At 41.7% G+C, this 18876-nt stretch overlaps 1 protein-coding gene across 3 annotated transcripts; it reads left to right on the plus strand.

Annotated features, from left to right (window-relative positions):
- The first annotated feature begins 581 nt into the window (after nt 1–581).
- On the plus strand, nt 582–17703 carry atcaya (ATCAY kinesin light chain interacting caytaxin a). Of its 3 annotated transcripts, XM_035412577.1 has the most exons (13): nt 582–1644; nt 3973–4080; nt 10274–10332; nt 10694–10930; nt 11490–11669; nt 11775–11877; nt 12242–12373; nt 13138–13224; nt 13521–13619; nt 14818–14853; nt 15474–15539; nt 15927–15991; nt 17656–17703. In XM_035412577.1, exons 2-12 carry the CDS (start codon nt 4004–4006, stop codon nt 15958–15960), a joined length of 1110 nt encoding a protein of 369 aa, XP_035268468.1. In that variant the 5' UTR covers nt 582–1644; nt 3973–4003; the 3' UTR covers nt 15961–15991; nt 17656–17703. The 3 variants fall into 3 exon arrangements, with proteins under 3 accessions (XP_035268468.1, XP_035268469.1, XP_035268470.1); XM_035412578.1 differs by lacking the exons at nt 582–1644; nt 3973–4080 and adding an exon at nt 7960–8686; XM_035412579.1 differs by lacking the exons at nt 582–1644; nt 3973–4080 and adding an exon at nt 7962–8845.
- The last annotated feature ends 1173 nt before the right edge of the window (nt 17704–18876 follow it).

An 18876-nucleotide genomic window follows, 5' to 3' on the forward strand; every position in this document is an offset into this window, starting at 1 on the left:
GTCATTTTTCTTACAGCGTTTTCCGCTATATTTATCACACGTTTTTGTGCAGATGGGATAAAATCGGACTTATCAAAGATATACTGTAACCAGCTTGGTTGATCAGGGTTGAGTTTCCACTTTGTTTCAAGCTGGCTAGTTCTCCGTTACAATACTACCCTGTGTTTTATAATAATTATTCATTTAAATGTCAACATGACAAAAACATATACATATCTAATCGAGTGGATGTAATTTAGATGAACTCTAGCAAAATAAACTTTAGTACTAAAACTGAAATACACCATATAACATTCTTATATAAGTTAATATAACATTTAATATTCATAATTTGCAGCAGAACACATAAATTTGCCAGCTTGTCTTTCTGTAGCATAAAGTAGAATGCTGATAGTATTAGTATAGAAAATTGCTGGTGCTAAGCCTACTCCAGAATCTGCAGTGTGGAGTGTAGGCGATGTACACTGCCACCCCGTGAATACTTGGAGCTTTGCAGCCCAAGCCCAGTGTATTAATAGAACGTGAAAACACACTGCAGAGCGTAATGCATCCATCAGCCAATAGCAGGAGCAGAAAGGATGCTGCTGCTCCGCTTCAGAACCCCACAAATGCAGGCTACAAGTCTCACTGCTGGCTGACACCGCCAATAGCACCCTGCAGCTGGGCAAAGCGATGGGGGAGGAGTGAGGCAGGAGTGGAGGATGCGAGAGATAGAGAGCGAGGAGGGAGGGATCTGATAGGATGGGGTTTTTGAGAGTGAGACGGAGTGCGTGCGGTTGTATCCGTGCATGTACGTTGTGGGGGGGATTGATGTAGACCAAGAGAGGGACTGGGAGAAAGGCGAACCAGCGATGTTGTTGCCAGGGAACAGTGGCAATGAAGAAACCATCTGTAATGACTTATGACGGATAGACAGACAGGAAATCTGAAAGACGGGGACATTCACAGGAGAAAACATATGAATACACAAGGAGACAGAAAAAAATTATTTGGATTTAATTGCTCCTAAATTAAGAATTTTACGATTTTGAGGAAAGGGTGAACAGGAGGAGCTGAGGAGAACACAGAAAATGGGGTTTTTAAAAAGTATTAATCCATCTACCCATGCAGATGGATGGACTTATTAGCAGGGATAAGAGCTGACATGTTGATGGTCACGACATCTGAGTTAAAAGAGTAGAAAGGCAGAGTCCAGACAGAAATGGTTATTCAATGACAAATATAGAAACAGATACGGTTATGATATCATAGACCACAGGGACCTAAGTGGAATACTGAAAAATCCCCACAACGCTGCTCCCACTGCAGAGAACAGCTTTCTCTAGCACTCCCACCCAAACAACAAGGGGGTACGCCTCTACCTCATCCTGCCCAGGAGGACAGCAAGCTGCCCTGTCTGGTCTCTTCACACACCTGCTGCTGTCACTGGCAATCCCCCCCTAGAAACCAGGACTGGGGCCAATAACTTCACACAAGACAAAAAGGAGAGAAAAAAACACACCAGGCATGCATTGCCGTTCAATTGAAACAATAACATTTTCTTCTCTTGAGCCGAAGCGTCGCTGATTCACGGGGAAGACGGGAAGGCAGGAGTTAAAGAAGGACCGACGGACAGAGGAGAACGGACAAATCTGTCCCGTAAATGTGAGTACTGCCTCCCTCAGAGACCAGACTGCCATTCTCTTCCTCGTATCGAAGAGATGCTGTCACAGCATATTGTGTTTCTGCCTTTTCCATGGAGACTCTGTGGAAGACTTATCAATTTGAGCAAGTGCCTATGTATGGATGACGTACTTATTTTAGGTTGTGTAATGCATCTCAAATACGCAGCCATTCTCCATTGATGAGATAACATTTAATGCTCTATTTAATGTTGCTAATCAGGATTGAGTGCCTTTTTCCATCTTCCAGAGCAATGAAATGTAAAACTAGCAGCCATGCCTTCCTGTGCTAATTTTCCTATTCATTTGTTTCAGAGCATGTCATGGCACTGTATTTTATGCAATGAATGCCTGCAGGGTATCCATTTCTGGTATTCAGACCAACAGCATTGCTGAGTGCCATGTCATTGTACTTAGAGGGGGTGTGTGCTTTTCATTGTTTACTTCGCCCGTATTATTTTGCATTGAGCTTGCTTGTACTGCAACACTCAGCGACTTCAATTATTGTTCAAGTGTATTAGCAATCCCCATCTACCATATGAGTAATAGTTGATTTTGTCAGTTTATTTTGCCCCTGGTGAAAACCCAGGCATTACATTTTTGTTGACTTCCATACATCAGCCGTAGGATTTGTTGCTCAATTGCAATCCTCAATGCCATGCATCTACTTCCATCATGTACTTGGAAGCTGGCATTTAAATCTTGTTTCAGAAAAGGTGCATGCTCAACACATTTGAGTGCCAATGTCATCTGCTTCCAATCATGTCTTGCATGGATGTAATAATATACATGATGTTATATTCCAGCTATGGTGATTCAAATTATGTATAGTTTCACTTCTATTTATCATCCATAAACTTAAATACAAGTCTGAAAACAGCTTTTCTGTCTTTTTAATGTTAAAAAGCACATTGACAAAACAGTAAGGCAAAAACTTGTGTCTGGCCTGATACTGTCATATACAACACTACAGTGCCTCATTGTTTCTCTGTATTGGTAAGTGATTGTTTTAAATTGGTCTCAGATGAGTCAAAGGGCAGTACAACATAGTCCTGCTTCAACACCATGATAAAGGATTGAATTAATTATATTACAAGGTGCATTATTAGCACAGCTGTGCCCTACAGACATATGACGGTGTTTATAACATCTTATTTTCTATGATCTTGACATATTAATTCTCAAACAAAATCAATAAATTCATTAAAATAGACGCAGATAAACGGAGCTACTCATATCACGTGAACAGACCAGTCTTGCAGCTACATACGTCTGGTAGTGGTTTCCCTTGGTACATCTGTTACCATAAATACTGCAGCCACTGACCCAGGGATCCTTTGCCACTAAGAGCCTTTCATTTGGGATCTGTTGGTGTTCTGCTTGAGTGCGCTGATGGCATTCACATGAAGCAATGTGGAAAATATACAATGCATTTAGAATTTCTGTACTATCTGACTGTCCGAGAACCGAGATGTGTCACAGTAGGCAAATCTAAATCACTCTCAAATTTGAAAAATTTGACCTGGTGGACATATACACAACAATGCACATAAAAACACACATTGGCTCACACATATGTGCATATGTAAAGTTTAATTTTCAAATCGTTCTTATTTTTTCAGGTACTAACCATAGAATTTTCAGATGTCAGTCCACATAGCATATATTTTTCAAGTCAGCACTGATTCATCATTTGAGACAGAGATGTCCTCTTGGTGTTCTGATAATAGCTCAAGTCACAATAAATACAATGTCCTTGAAATAGGTCACCCTATTATTCAAAAAGGAACACTGTCTCCTTAAATCAGGATGACATAAAGAAAAGGCTTGAACACTTCAGAAGTACACACTTCTGTGTGGATTAGGAGGAGATGAAGAAGGATTACGTCTAATTTTTCCTGAAATTTCACTCAGGATTTAGCAGGAAATTCACATTCTGATTGACTTTGAGGGAATGGGGGGTAGGAGTCCCTCTATCACGTGGATTTCACATGGTTGTCATGGGACAGTCTTGCGACCTGCACTTGGTACAGGTCTTGTTTTTAATCGTATGCTATTGTTGTTACTGCCACCTTCCACTGATTGTTATGGCCAGACAAGTTCTGTGATTTTCACCGAATCATACATTGTATATATATATATATATCTTTCTTTTTTTTTAATCCACCCTATTGGCATACCGAGAGAGGTGTTCCACTGACTTCCTTCACATGGAGGAAGTGAAGTAGGAGCCTTGTGTCTGCAAGCATTGAGTTTGAATACACTGAGCTCCCACCTCTGGTCCTCCTCAGCAGATCTGTCTGTCTTGCAGCATCCCCAGCCCCGGCTTTCCTCTCTGGAGGATGGGCACAACTGAGGCTACCTTACGAATGGAGAACATGGAAGTGAAGGATGAGTGGCAGGATGAGGACTTCCCCAGGTGAGCCTGCATGCTTCCTGGGTACAGCTCAGGGGATGCTCAGGATGGGCTTTAATTAGATGGGTTTTGCCTGAATTAGGGTTATGAGGGCAGCTCCAAATAGAGGCTGTTGCTAATGTTCATGGTGTGACTGCAGTTGATGATGCACAGATTTTTATAATTTGGGATGGACTGGTCCCTCCTCAACAGTACTACTTTTCACTTCAGCAATATGCACACAAAGTATGAAATCACAAGGTTAATTATCAATATTTTATCATGAAATTGATTAAATAACTCATATCTGTACCGTTCTGCTTAATTTAACTGCATTAATGTGTTATATTTGTATTTCAGTCTTGAGTCATTTACAAAATTTCACATTTCAAGTCTATACTGGTGTCTATATAACAGGCAAGGTTTTATGGCTCATCTCTATCATTATGAAATCTGTTTGCAGTTTACAAGAAGGACCACCCTTGGCCCTGGCAGGGAGTATGGAGAGAGCTGAGCTGTTCCTTATTGGTCTGCCTGTGCTTTTTAGTCCAGCTTGAGGAAGGAGGTCACGCAATGGGTGGGATGGATTGATCATCCCTTTAAGTAGAAAAATTGTGACCTCCTCCCTTCATTGTTTAAGAGATGGGAGGTGGAGGAGAGGCCAACTGCCCGAGTTAGAGATGATCTTAAGTGCTCTGCACTGTACTCATTCCAACTCCTCTTCCTGCCCTTTGGTGCATCCAAGCAGTAGAACATGCCCATACTCAAGCACTGTTCTGATGAGGACAAAGTAAATTAGTAGGAGACCATTTGAGTCCTTCCAAGGAGGTAGTTGAGAGTCCATGCTATTGTAGTGGGTGTTGCTTGGCTAGTTCGCGAGGAAGTACAGTGAGGTGTAGTAAAGCAAAGGCCTCGTAGCAGGCTACGTTCGTGCGGACTGACCCGGATTCGGAATCATTAAAAAAACGTTGCTGTGGAGTTTCAAATGGTGAGGGATTCAAAGGGGACTGAGTGTAGCGTGTGTAGTTTGGTTAGTTTGATTGTAAGCACAGAGGTGCAATAAAGCGAAGGCCTCATAGCAGGTTACTCTGGTGATACAACCCTCTGGTTCAAAATAATGTTGCTGCCCTTAGCTAGTGATTTCACCTCTAGCTTACTAGTAATACATTTGTCTTTGGAGTGAGAGGCCTGGGTTTCTATTCCCACCGTGGGTGAGTGCTTCTAACTCACTGTACTATGTCTTGGGGATCTGAAATGACCTCACAAAAGTGCAGCATCGGTGTTGCATAATTGACTCTATTAAAGGCCTTGGTCATGGCTGCCAATAAAACTCGAGCTACTGTGCTGTCTTGTGAGTCCAATGTGTTTGGCCAGGACTGGCATGCATTGACTAAGGTGATTGTGGTTGAACAGGTCTTCTGGTAAGCAAATTGATCTTTTACGACTGAAAGGATATGGTGGCTGTTTTGTTTCAGCATACCCTTTTCTGGAAGTTTTGCTATGATACGTGTTAGAGAGATTGGTCTGAACGGTTTGGTTGGTTTGCTCCTGGCTCTTTGGGTACGCGCACTACATTTGCGTTTTTCCGCATGGTTGAAAGCTTGCCCTCTGAGAATGACTGATTATATAGATTAATCATGACAGGAGCTATATCTTCTTTTAGAAGCCAAGAAGTAATGCCCTCTGGGCCTGCCGCTTTTCTACTTTATGATTACTTTAGTAAGGACTTCACCTCTCCAACAGAGCAAAGCTCATTCTTGTCGCTAGATGTTGGAAGAGGGAGAATGCTCTGCGATGTGCTTTCACACCACGCCCCAGCAAAAACGTCTTTTTAATTCCCTGGCCACATCTGCCTTTGCAACTTCATCCATCCATACATGGCCTGAACCCTTTGGCTTCCTTTTCAGCTGTGTATTTACAAAGTCTCACCATTTTCGTGGATCGTCATTCTTCAGCTGTTGAGTGTGGCTTGTGTACTGTAGTATGAATCCTTTAAAGGCATTAATTGGCATTTCCTCTTACTAATACAGTTACTGATAACATCTTATATTTAGATGTTACATAGAAAAGCATCTTACACTGATAAAGGCAATATTCAGAGAAATACATTTTTGGTCCTCGCTTTATATGCAAACATTTATCTCGAAAGCATTTGTTTTATGAATGTAGTTACTGTTACATACATTAAAAATGTTTTCATGTGATAATAATAATAACCACAATAATTTATAGATAATCAACAGTCTATTAAACCTTTTTTTGTGAACATTTGAAATGATGGAATGTGAATTGCGTGGAACCAGCACATTGGTGTGATGTCATTATTATTTCTTGTAGTAAATACCTAGCAGCAGTGCATTACATAAGTTGTAATCCACCCCTGAGGGATGATGCGAGTTCCCATCTGGACCAGCTTTGCACCGGCCTAGGAAAGCCTTCTAGAATGGGTTGTATATGAGTAGCCTATGAAAATGAACAGCAGCACAGTGTTTTTATATGTTACATTACATTAGTCACTTGGCAGGAGCTCTTATGCAAAGTAACTTACCTAAGTGGAGAGCGGAGAGATTCATCATGAGCAAACCAAAATGTTTGGTGATGAATGTGCTAATAGTGGCTGTAACAGCCATATATGGAAAATATATAAAGGACATGTAAAAATTACATTCAGGCTCACAGGTATGGAGAAAACTGGTTGCTATGACAACATAGAGGTTAAGGTGTGAAAAATCAGAGGATAGAAGCAAGTGTCAGGGCCTATTGTAACCATTAATATTAAAATATTTTCAGTACCAGACCTGATGATTTAGGTTGCTGGCTTGTGTAATACTTTTCCTGATTAAATGATCTACATAAAATATAGAGAAGTACCATAGCTGTGGCACAACTGTGTAGATGGTTTGTGGTGTTGGCCTACATGTTTTCTTGATTTGGCTCTGTACTCCTCGATTATATATTTGTAATCAAACAATTTACATGTGGTTAAAGCGCACACTTTCAGCTTTTATTTCACCATGTAAAAATTACAAAACTTTTTATACATAGTCCCCCCGTTTCAAGGTACCATAATGTTTGGGACAAATGTTTTCACTTGTTTCTGATTAGTCAGTTGTGTTTAACTGCTTCATTAGAGCAGGTATGAGACAGCTTTCAATATTTCATCTTAATTCTAGGCTTTTGGTTGCCTTTGGAGTCTGTTATTGCTGTTTGTCAATGAGGACCAGAGTCGTACCAATGAAATGTGCAGAATGAATTCTGAAGTATACACAAGCATCTTATCTGCTCTCGTTCAACCATATGCCTCCAAACTCATCGGATGGTGCTTCATCCTACAGCAAGACAATGATCCCAATCATACTGCTAAAGCAACAAATGAATTCTTTAAAGCCAAAAACTAAAATCCTTGTTTGGCCAAGTCATTCACCTGATCTGAATCTAAATAAACATGCATTTCAAATAGCCCCCAAACAAGCAGGAGCTGAAGATGGCTGCAGTACAGACCTGGGTAGAGCATCACCTGGTGATGTTTATAGATCACGGAAGTCAAGCAGTCATTACATGCAAAGGATATGCAACAAAGTACTAAACACAACTACTTTCATTTACATAACATTAATATGTCCCAAACATTATGGTGTCCTGATATGTGTTGCAATTTCTACGTGGTGAAACCAATATGTATAACAATCCCATTTAATAAAATTTGAGAATGTGCACTTTTAACCTTTTAAGTCCCAAACATTATGGAGCTCGCTATATTCTATCCAATATTTGGGTTTATTATATGATGGACTAATTTAGGGAAATATGTTTAATTCAAGGTAGATTCAGAAATTAATAACCTCAGAAACAATTGTTAGCATAGTGTTTTGAATTCCTTATGCTCACAAGACTCAATCTTGAAGGTTGATATAATGTAGACAAACTGATTGTAAGAAAGTCATTTCCCATTGATAGCTTGTGCAGTCGTTTAGCAAGGTTTAAAAGTCACATCACCAGCACACTCTGTTAATTAAAAGTAAACACGATCAAGGGTAGGCCCTTGAGCTGTGATGTATATTTGACATCTACCCAGGACAGTAACATGGGAATTGCTACCATGATATAATTGTTTTTCCCACCATACTTGCGAAATTCACAACCAACCACATCTATTTTAGTAATAGCATTGCATTTAGAAAGAAAGCAGGCTTATGCAGATCAGTGCTGGACTGGATAGGTTTCTATATTGATTATAGTCAATAGTCTCTCAGAAGCAAAGTACTTGTACATGAGTCCGAGCATCCACTGTTATTTACTATGCACCACCCAATCCCCACCTTGCACCACCCATCCCCCCGTATGCTAAATAGGAGCAACTGTAAGATTGAGAAAGGAGAGTGGAAATACTGAAAGAGAGGACATTATGAAGGAGGGGGGAGAGGGAAAGAGAGAGAGAGAGCGATGAATAAGGCTGTCTGAGTCTAAGAAAAGAGCAGGTGCAGCTCTGCCCTTATATGGTAATGCCCTACGTCATGTGACCACAGTCAGCAGTCAACAACACAGCATCATCTCAGGAAGATGGAGGCCGGACAGGCTTAGAGAAAGGAGAGGAGCAGCAGATGCATCATAAGGCCAAGTCCCTTCTGTGGTTTGTGTGTGTGTGCGTGCGTGTGTGTGTGAGCTAGGCTGAATGTCGCAGCTCCAATTTCCTAAAAGGGTGCTGCACAGGGACAATTTAGGATAAACGACTGTAGATGAAAAGCAACCTTAATCCTGTATAAAATCATTCCCTCTTCTTCTCCTGCAGGTGAGTCCAAACTGTTCCAAATTTCACACGTTTGCTCGCTTCGTCACGGCCTTATTTCACCTTTTCTGTTCCTCTGCTTTCTGCTGTATTATGTGTGGAAAATATCAGCTGTTCGATGATAAGCTCAGAGGAATAAGGGCTACAAGCAGTATATTTGTGTCTAGAGGTACAATTTATCTGCGTAGCGCTGTTCTGTGTAGGGGTGCAGGGGATAAGCTCTCTGCGTAGGGTAATTCTGTGCAGAGGTGCAGAGGGATAACCATCTGCTTAGCGCAGTTCTGCGCAGAGGTGGTGAAGGATAAGCGTCTGCTTTGCGGAGTTCTGCACAGAGGTAGTGAAGGATAAGCGTCTGCTTAGCGCAGTTTTGTGCAGAGGGATAACCGTCTGCACAGCCGTGCAGCTGTGTGATTAGTCTGTGCAGGGGGATAATCATTTTGCACAGTTATATGCAGAGACATCATTTGTCAGGGTAGCGTAGTTCTGTATACTGGGGAAACCAGTCTGCGCAGTCCTGCACAGTGCTGCAATTTGAGGGGGGTGATAAAGTCTTTCACTTTCACTCAGATACTCATTGCCCTGTCTAGCAGGCTGTGAGCGAATGTCAGCTCTCCATAGATGTGCAATGAGGTGTTTTGTGCATTTGGGGGTTTTTTTTGGCTCTTTTCTCTTTCACTTCAGAGGGATACTCTGGAATAATGATTTCCTGTAAAATGGCTATAGGGTGGCAGTTGTTTCTGCCTTAACACAGCAGAGGGGTTATTAACATGTCACCAGTTCACTCCTTTCTCATTTCTTTCTGTGCTGCTACTAGAATTTTAAAAGCCCCCAGAGGGACTTTGATTACCGCCTTTCTTTCTAGTTGTACAGATTTTCTGTAGGCTGTAGTTAGTATTCACACAATGGTTTATCGGGGGGGTTATTATCTCTCTTCCAATGATGTTTGTGCTACCATGCTGGAACAACTTCATGTAGTGTTGTTTGAGAGGAAATTTTGAGGTTTCATTTTGAGTAATGTTGAAATCTTCAACAATAATTAGATGTGATATTATAGGGTCAAGAAACTTTTTAAATCTTGGCTTTGCAGCTTTCTTTTTTTGGCAACAAATTACTTGAACTATATGCCATTAAGCCTACATAACATGATCATCAGGATGACATAACTCAGAACCAGTCATGGCAGTGTATTTCTGAAGACTCAAGACAAATATCATGTGACGAATTGTGTCATACGATGAATAATGCATGCTGCATATTTTACGATGCAGGGTCAAAATAACTGCTACAAAATTATCGCTGCATATATTGCTCAAGGCAGCATCAAGTAGGCTTTCTTTACAGCATGTGGTTTGAGGAGCATGCAGCTGCTGTGGAGGAAGTGTGTGGCTGTGTGTGCATTCTGCTGCCACAGTCTTGTGTTCTCTGCCGCAGGCCACTTCCAGAAGACGGTGACATGGAGACCTCCTGCGGACTCACTGATGATAGGACGTGTGAGTAGAGTGCTGTCCAAACACACGACCACAGCACATATGCAGTCAGGTCTGCCGAGAGCTACTGGAGGCAATGCACACGCCTGCTCAGCGTGTGCTGAATCTCAATGAGCTGACTGCTTTGGTTTGTTTTTATTGGAACATCTTGTACCAAAACCAAATGTATACGTGGGAATGTTTCACTGTCGGTCATGTGCACGGACACAACGTTATTCCTGTTAAATCACCAGGGGAACAGGAAAGAAAATTACCCTTAGCCTATTAGAAAGTTGTAAGGTTTATTTTGAGTCACAATGAGTGAAATTAAGCTAAACCAATCACGGTGACATTTCTAACATTCTGACACTGGCTCTTACGATAGCTCCACCCACCTCCCTCAATGTGGGTTTGGGAGGAGGGGGCTCAGGCCATCGGAAGCGACGCACCTTAGTGGCCCCTGAGATGAACCTGTCTCTGGACCACAGCGAGGGCTCTCTGCTGTCCGACGACTTCCTTGACACACCCGACGACCTCGACATCAACGTGGACGACATCGAGACACCGGATGAGACAGACTCTCTTGAGTTCATCACCAATGGCAACGAGCTGGAGTGGGAAGGTCAGCCCAGGGAAATGGGTGTCATGGGGTTGGAGCACATTACATGTTGAGTTCTCACACTGCAAACCACTACAAGGGTCGAGGCTGTATGTGCCTATGTACTGTACAGTAAGCCTTAGATTTCTCTCATCATCCCTTCTTCAGATTTTCCTCTTAAGAGATGTGGAGGACTGAAAGTCATTAAAATGAGGTCATGTTGTGATTCCACATTGAACTGCTAATGTATTCAGAACCCATGTGATTTCACTTACATCACTTCTGCCAGGCCTGCAGTCGCACCAAACCAGCCATAATATGAACTCAGAAGCTCAGAAGCTCAATGTGACCTTGTTGGATTGGCAGTGTGGTGAACTGCGGTAGTTGGTTGTGCACCAGAGATGGAAAATCCCAGTTCAGAAAGTGAAAGTCCGCCCCAGTATTTTGTTCCAGTTACCAGGATTTGCTAAATTTTGCACACAGGAGGTAGAACTATTCAGTGAAATCAGCTGGCTGAGTTCACGGGTGGAAGAAACGACTTTCACTTTCTGACCCCTGGAATTTTCATCTCTGTTGTACACAGATGACACGCCGGTGGCCTCTGCCAAGGCCCCCCCGGGTGACCGGGCAGGGCAGGCAGGGGAGGACGGGGATGGCGCGGGCGCAAACGGGCGGCTGTGGAGGACGGTCATCATCGGGGAGCAAGAGCATCGCATCGACATGCAGGTCATCAGGCCGTACCTACGCGTCATCACGCACGGGGGTCAGTCGCTCCGTCCGCTTCGGCTTCTCGGTCACATGGACACAAGGTCACACGGTGTGCTTGCGTGACCTTTACAGCACGTGTCTGTTTTGGTCCTTCCTTTAGGTTATTATGGGGAGGGGCTGAACGCCATCATTGTGTTTGCAGCCTGCTACCTTCCCGACAGCAGCTGCGCAGACTACCACTACATCATGGAGAATCTCTTTCTGTAAGTGACAGTGACCCCCCAAGACCCTGCACATTTGAACCATTTATTAAGTCACAAGGTGCATACTTCCATTGTTCTAATTTATAAACAGGAATATAATAAAAATGTATTTTTGACTATGTCATGTATAAACACAAGAGCTGGAGGTGTGCGCATTCTGTGTGGATTTTCACATCAACTTCAAATTGTCAGCCCACTGAACAGTCACACACCTTATTAGATTAAACGTAAACGCCATGTCAATTAAGCAGTATTCACGGTTTCCAAGTATGAAATCGTTCTGATGTGGTATTTTTAATAACTTGGCATTTTGCTACCTGCGCTCTCCTCTCTGTCTTTACGCCCTTACCCTCCACCTTTTCAGGTACGTGGTCAGCAGCTTAGAGATGCTGGTGGCTGAGGACTACATGATCATTTACATGAATGGAGCTACGCCACGCAGGAAGATGCCCGGCCTAAGCTGGCTGAAGAAGTGCTACCAGATGATTGACAGGAGGTACTGCATGGCGTGTAATGTCTAGTCCCCGTACTGTACCAGAGACGTAAATGCATTTGCCATTTGCAATTATGATGGACATGTGAGTGTTGCCAGACACAGCTGAGGCCTTATAGAAATCAATGGAAAGTAATTGCACTTGTCAAAGACCATCATGAGCAATGGAAGCTGGAATCACACAGATTATGAAAACCCTGTCATAATAAATTGGATGGTTTCCGTTGACAAACGATGGCATTCGAGGGGCATCTAGGGTAGCAAGCCCTAGTTTTTAAAAAATGTCAAAACGTTTTTGAAAATTAAGATGTGTATGTGCGCTCATCTCCCACAGAGGTGTTTGCCTTGCTCATCCATGTTACTTCTAAAAAGATCCGTTTTTTCATTATTTTGAATTATAGGATGTCATCTGTATATTTTACCTGCACTGTAAGTATAGAACATTATAGACACCCACCAAGATGACCAGTTTCAGCATGATTGACCATTTCATTTTTTTTTCCACATATATCTAAAAGTATTCAATAGGAGGCAATCTGTAATAAGACCTCTGTGCAAATAATTCAGCCTGTCAGTTCTGATCTGTATGAAAGGGTGACTGACTTTAATTCTATAGTACATTCTGCAAAGTCTAAATACATATTAATTGCGTATTTCCAGGGTGACCTGCAAACCCCCTATTTGGATATTTCCTGTGTTGTTAATTTCTCTAATGAGCCTGTCCATTTCTCATGTGCTGCACGACTTTGCTTTTCTGTTTCTGCAAGGCTGAGGAAGAACCTGAAGTCTCTGATTATCACTCACCCCTCCTGGTTCATCCGCACTGTACTGGCCATCTCAAGGCCCTTCATCAGGTGAGAACGCTAAGTGAACCAGACTCCTCTCTATCACAGCGACTCCAGTGAGTATTATGGTGCAAAATAATGAAATACGTTCCCTGCCGCAGCCTGTTGGCGGACACTGTTTCTGAGGAGTGAAACAGTGGGGAGCGTACTGCAAATGAGAAAAAAAGCATGTTTGATGGTGTTAATCGATGGCGCTATGAGTCACTCTTTGCATTCTGAGCTGTCAAAAACAAGTAATCAGGTACTAACTATTATGTCCACAATGTTTCCCATATGAATGGAGCCTTTTTATGTTTTTCATACAGCGTGAAATTTATGGACAAAATCCGCTACGTACACAGCCTGGAGGAGCTGGAACAGATCATCCCAATGGAGCATGTTCAGATCCCCGAGTGTGTGCTGCAGTAAGTACTGGCTACCACCAGGGGTAGCAATTGCCTTTGCTACTAATTCCCTCATTAGCCTTTACTGGACAGTGCTCATTGAAATATTATAACAGAATTATTTCATATAAGCAGAGGTGGGTAACCCGGCTTCAAAGAGTAAAAAGACTGACCATGTATTTGCTCCACCACCATGCACTAAACCAGCTGATTCTAATTAGCATAACTCTTCACCATGGTAGTGTCATGGTCCTGTTTTCCTGTCTGTGTTTCCCTTGTTGGGCCGCCAGATGGCGGCACTTCTGTTTTGTGTCCTGCTCCCCCCCTGTTAATTGTATGATTGTTTCATTGTCTCGTTATCCCATCATTGTTCCCACCTGTGTCTTATCCCCTCCTTTTGGTTTGATTGCTTTTTGAGTTCACCTGTGTCTTGTTACCCCTGTCTATTTAAGTTCTCTGTTCCCTTGACTCGGGTGCTGGTTCCTTGTGTTTGTTGCCGATGAATGTTCAGACCTTTTATACCTGCCTGCGTTTTTTTTACCTGTTTGTGTTTGTTCCCGAGTTGTGTTTGTTCCCTGACTTCCATGTACCTGCCTGCTTGTTTGTTCCCAACTTGCGTTTCCTCGGACCGTATGTACCTGCTTGTATTTTGTGCCTGACTGTTTTGTTTGACCTTTCCTTGTGCTCTGCCTTCCCGTGTTCTGCCCTGTCCGTGTTCTGCCCTGCCCGTGTTTGTGAGTTCGACTTGTTTTCTGTTTTATTACGATATTTTTTGAGTTTGTTTTGGCCTTCATGCCCTTGTCTGTTCCCTGGTTGTTTGCCCTTTTTGTTAGTAAAATCTTTGTTAATTTTCCCTTTTGAGTTCGTGTTTTTTTTTTTTCCCCTCTGCGTTTGGGTCCCCTCTACCCGTACCGTGACAGGTAGGAGAACTAATTATTGTAATCAGCTGGTTTAGTGCATGTTGGTGGCGCAAATACATGGTCAGTCTTTTTACTCTTTGAAGCCGGGTTACCCACCTCTGCATGTAAGTGCAGTATATGCGTACCATTAGTTGATTATTTTTGCTTCAAGAAATTTTAGGGCTCTATGGCTGTATAACTGTTCATCTGAATCATTACATTCAAAAGTAAAATCACATTTATTCTCTGTACATATTAAAGCATATGTCTTGACTCTGTTTTACAGTTCCTAAATTGCTCATATTTATTTGGCATTCTAGATATGAGGAAGAAAGAAATAAGGCTCGAAAAGAAAGGTAAAAAAAAAAGCACTGCCACGCCACTGATAAAATGAATAAAAATCTCACAAAATCATAATTGTGAAATGGTCATTTAGAGCATATTGTAGCTGTGGTTGTACAAGGATTCTGGTTAAATGGTGAACTTCTCCTGCAAAGTTCATTCTGCAATCTGCAATAAGCATGAAGTAAATCACAACACCAGACTATGTATTATTTTATACTGTGAGGTGCTCATCTAAATTAAGAACTGGAATAGAAACTCTGGCTTTTCGGCTGAAGGTCAGAAAAACTGGGACGGTTACATCACGTTTAACCTTAACCTAAAACATTTGCTTTGGGGTAAAAATGAATCACTTTGTTATTTCATGTTTGCCCCAGAAAAATTCATTCTTTCTTTAATGCCATGATATGGAAATATTGTTTTAAATACAGGATTAGATGGGTACATCTGATGGATACAGCAAGTATCTTATCCTTTCCCCATTTTATGTTGAGCAGAAAAATGCAATGGTCCCCTGAAATGAAGCTCTGATATGTGTGGTGGGCTGTGACATCATAGAACTTATGAAATGTGCAGTGTGAGCATGCCCTGTAATGTAAGCTCATTTTTTCATTCAATCTCCTGCCCTCTACAGGATGGAACAGGAACAGCAGCAGTATCTGCCACAGCCGCACTCACAGCCTCCAGCCAAAACAGAAAGGTAATTAAAAATGGCAAAAAGCCATAGGGGTTCATGTGTTTGTGCAGGAGGAAGATGTACTCATTTTCACACACACATACAGTGAATAAAAAAATAACCACAATTTGACATGTTTACAGGCCAGCATCTATGGTGGAAGTAAAGTACTGTCAAGTAAAACTGATAAATGTCCATCTCAGCAGCAATACACTGTGTGGCACTAAAACTATTTCATGAAGCTATCAGCATTCAGAGGTAAATTCTAAATAGTCCACATTAGATTAATTTCTGAATCACAAAACAATATCAAGTCTATAATATCATTTCATTCAGATTATTACTCTTTTCTTTTAAAATCATTTTAAAATAAAGATACATGGTTAAACATGTTTATTTTTATGTTTACAGGCCAGCATCTATGGTGGAAGAGCAGGGACTGTAAGGTGAATTAGAAGCTCTGTGCCTCCCATTAGGTAAGCCATCAACATACTGTACTCTGTGCTCTACATGAGGGGTCTCAAGCTCCCATCTTGGGCATCTGCAGTGCCTGCATGTTTTTGAGGTTTCCTTTCAATCAGCAGCCCGTTTAGGCCTTGGAAACAAGGTGTGTGGACTCTTTAGTCAAACAATGACTTCAATTGAGCACTTAAGTGCTGATGCACACCAACAGCCAACAGATATCGTGGCCTTCCTGGATTTCAGATCCCTGCCCTACAGTACAAATCATCATCTATGGATCAGTGTAACTATTTTAATTGCCACTAGATGGCATTCCATCATTTAGAATGGTGGTTCTCAAGCTCAGCTGAAGGTGAACCCCCTGTGTGTGCTGGTTTTCCTTCCAACCATATTTGCAATCCCAGAATTTTAACAAGTTACTTTTCTTAATTATGTGTTATAATGTTTAGAGGGATTATTTACCCTTTTAACTCACATTACATCCTATATAGCTGTGCACAAAGAATACAAGTCTCATATTCACAGTGTGGTGTACTGAAAACGATTTCAACAGGGCTGCCCAACCCTGTTACTAGGGATCTGCTGTCCGGAAGGTTTTTTAATGAATCAAATTAAAAACTGAGGTGAATCAATAGGTTCCTAACTGGTGAAAGTGTGGATCCTGGGCTACAAAAACTAACCATATGGTAGATAATGAAGAATTATTCTTCATGGCATGCTAAGCATTTTCTTAAATAATGTGACTTAAGAGGGTGAATAATTCAACCAAACATAAAAAGCACCTAATTAAGAAAAAAAATGGCATGATAAAATTCTGGGATTGCAATTGTGGTTAGAACGAAAACCAGCATACACCAGAGGTCCCCCAGGACCGAGGTTGAGAACCACTGATTTAGAAACGCCTCTCTGACCTTGCAGGATTGTGAGTGCTCAAGTACCAAAGCAGATGTTCCGACTCATTTTTTTAAACGTATACAGCTCCACTATTACATAAGCCCCACCTGCTAGGTTCTCACACTAGTATCTAACCCAGATGAGTGATATTTTGAATACATTATCAAATGTCTCCACATTAACCTTAATTATAGCAGCGCCATTGCTGTGTTTTGTAATCACATGGCATGCTGACCTACTGATTGCATAATATGCCACTCCGCATATAGTATAATATATAGTTGTGGCACAGGTGAAAGTAACTTAGATGGCTGGACCCTGGTCTTTTTTTTAAATATGAAGCATATATTAAAAAGTAATTGCATCTATTTAGAGCAAATATCGGACTCATTGTGTGCTGTTGTTGTGGTATTTATCCAGTTCTAATAGTTTATAATAACATCTCTAATCAGGAGGTGAGCAAAGAGGGTGGATTTTAGCAATGCACCAGTCGGTCTTAAATGCAATTATATAATTTGGCACTTAAATTTCAGAATTCATGGGTTTATTCAAATTGCTTCATGAACGTACCGGGAAACCTGGATTGTGTTCTAAAGCATGTTTGCATACTTGGTGAGGTGTAGATTTACAATATTCTCATTTGAAAATACATGCAAATGTAATTTTTACCAAAATCATGGCTTTTTTGCAAGAAGAAAATTTGAATGTTTGGGCGTGCAGTATACACAGCAAATAAATTATGAAGCCAACAATTCATTTTAACACTTTATTTTCTCTGTGACAGGAAGAAGTTTGGAGTGAGAAAAAAAAGCATTTACACATTCAGCGAGTGGAAATCAAACAACTGTACAAAGGAAATATGTGACTTTAGAAACAGTGCTTTTCCTTATGAGAGAGTCACCCCCACACACTCCATGCTCAGCTTAGATTGCCCGCCTAAGTCCTCCACTCCAGGTCTAATATTACTCTGGAAATTCCAACATGAAGCATTCCAATGAAGGCATGCTTCCCCATCCTTGGATAGGATCTGTGCTCTTGTGGGCTCCCCCAACCCCTAAAATGTAGGCCCGTCTGTTTCAATGGGTCATGGAATACATTACTAAGGACTCACATGTGAAGTACACTTTCAGTGATAAAATTGATTGCACAGAATCTGCCAGTGAAAGTTGATGCTGATGAAAAAATATTGTGCTGAAGCAAAAATGTGCAAACTTGGACTGTTCAAATTTTTTTTTAAATGTGCACCTCACAAATCTGTGAACGTCGAGCAAGTGTGCCACCAGTGAACTGGGTCCCATGAGACGATATCACATTGTACCTCACCACCACAGAAAATCCTATGTTGTACTATTTTTGAGAGCCCCTGTCAGTCAGGGCCCTTGGAATCATGCTAACCTCCTCCCCACCCCCCCACCCCCCCCGCACCCACCCCCCACCCCCCCACCCCCACCGCCACCAAAGGAACCACTGTCCTTGTGCACCATGAAACTCAGCCTGTTTTCAACTGGTGTGTAGTGCTAGCTGTCTTTTCCCGTTTCCCTGCCATGAATGTCTAAGCACTTGTAATTCATCCAGTTGTAACTGTGGCAGCATCACCCTGTTTGTAAATATTAATTCTGCCATGTTTCTGATCAACCTGCCCTGCTATATGACAAATAGCCAAACACCTTTTGGTTGCTGATGTTTCGATTTGCCCAGGAATCTGCACTCTAAAAAGGTGGCATCTGTGTACAGTAATTTAACTGCTTGTGCTTGTTCCCCATAATGCTGTCCGGTGTCATTTCTCTGTTTAAAAGTGTACATCGTTGTCTGTGCTCTTTTGAAAATGACTGTTTTGGAGTCAAGGCATCAGAGTACATCTGCTAAGCATTTGACTACAGTTTAATAGAATAGCCTCTTATCTGTATGGTGATTTCTGTAAAGGTTTGATTGTATTTAAGTGCTGCCGGCACTCAAACTTTCTTACATCTATTGATAAGCTGTGTTGATAAGTGGTGCAGATTGG

The sequence above is a fragment of the Anguilla anguilla genome, chromosome 4 (genome assembly GCF_013347855.1).
Source record: "Anguilla anguilla isolate fAngAng1 chromosome 4, fAngAng1.pri, whole genome shotgun sequence".
Lineage (NCBI taxonomy): Eukaryota > Metazoa > Chordata > Actinopteri > Anguilliformes > Anguillidae > Anguilla > Anguilla anguilla.

Excerpts from the sequence above, each read along its gene's own strand:
- atcaya (XM_035412577.1), top strand. The coding sequence starts at position 4,004 with ATGGGCACAACTGAGGCTACCTTACGAATGGAGAACATGGAAGTGAAG. Across the intron at positions 10,333-10,693 it reads ACTCACTGATGATAGGACGT|CTCCACCCACCTCCCTCAAT; the intron begins GTGAGTAGAGTG and ends CTCTTACGATAG. Across the intron at positions 11,670-11,774 it reads ACGCGTCATCACGCACGGGG|GTTATTATGGGGAGGGGCTG; the intron begins GTCAGTCGCTCC and ends TCCTTCCTTTAG.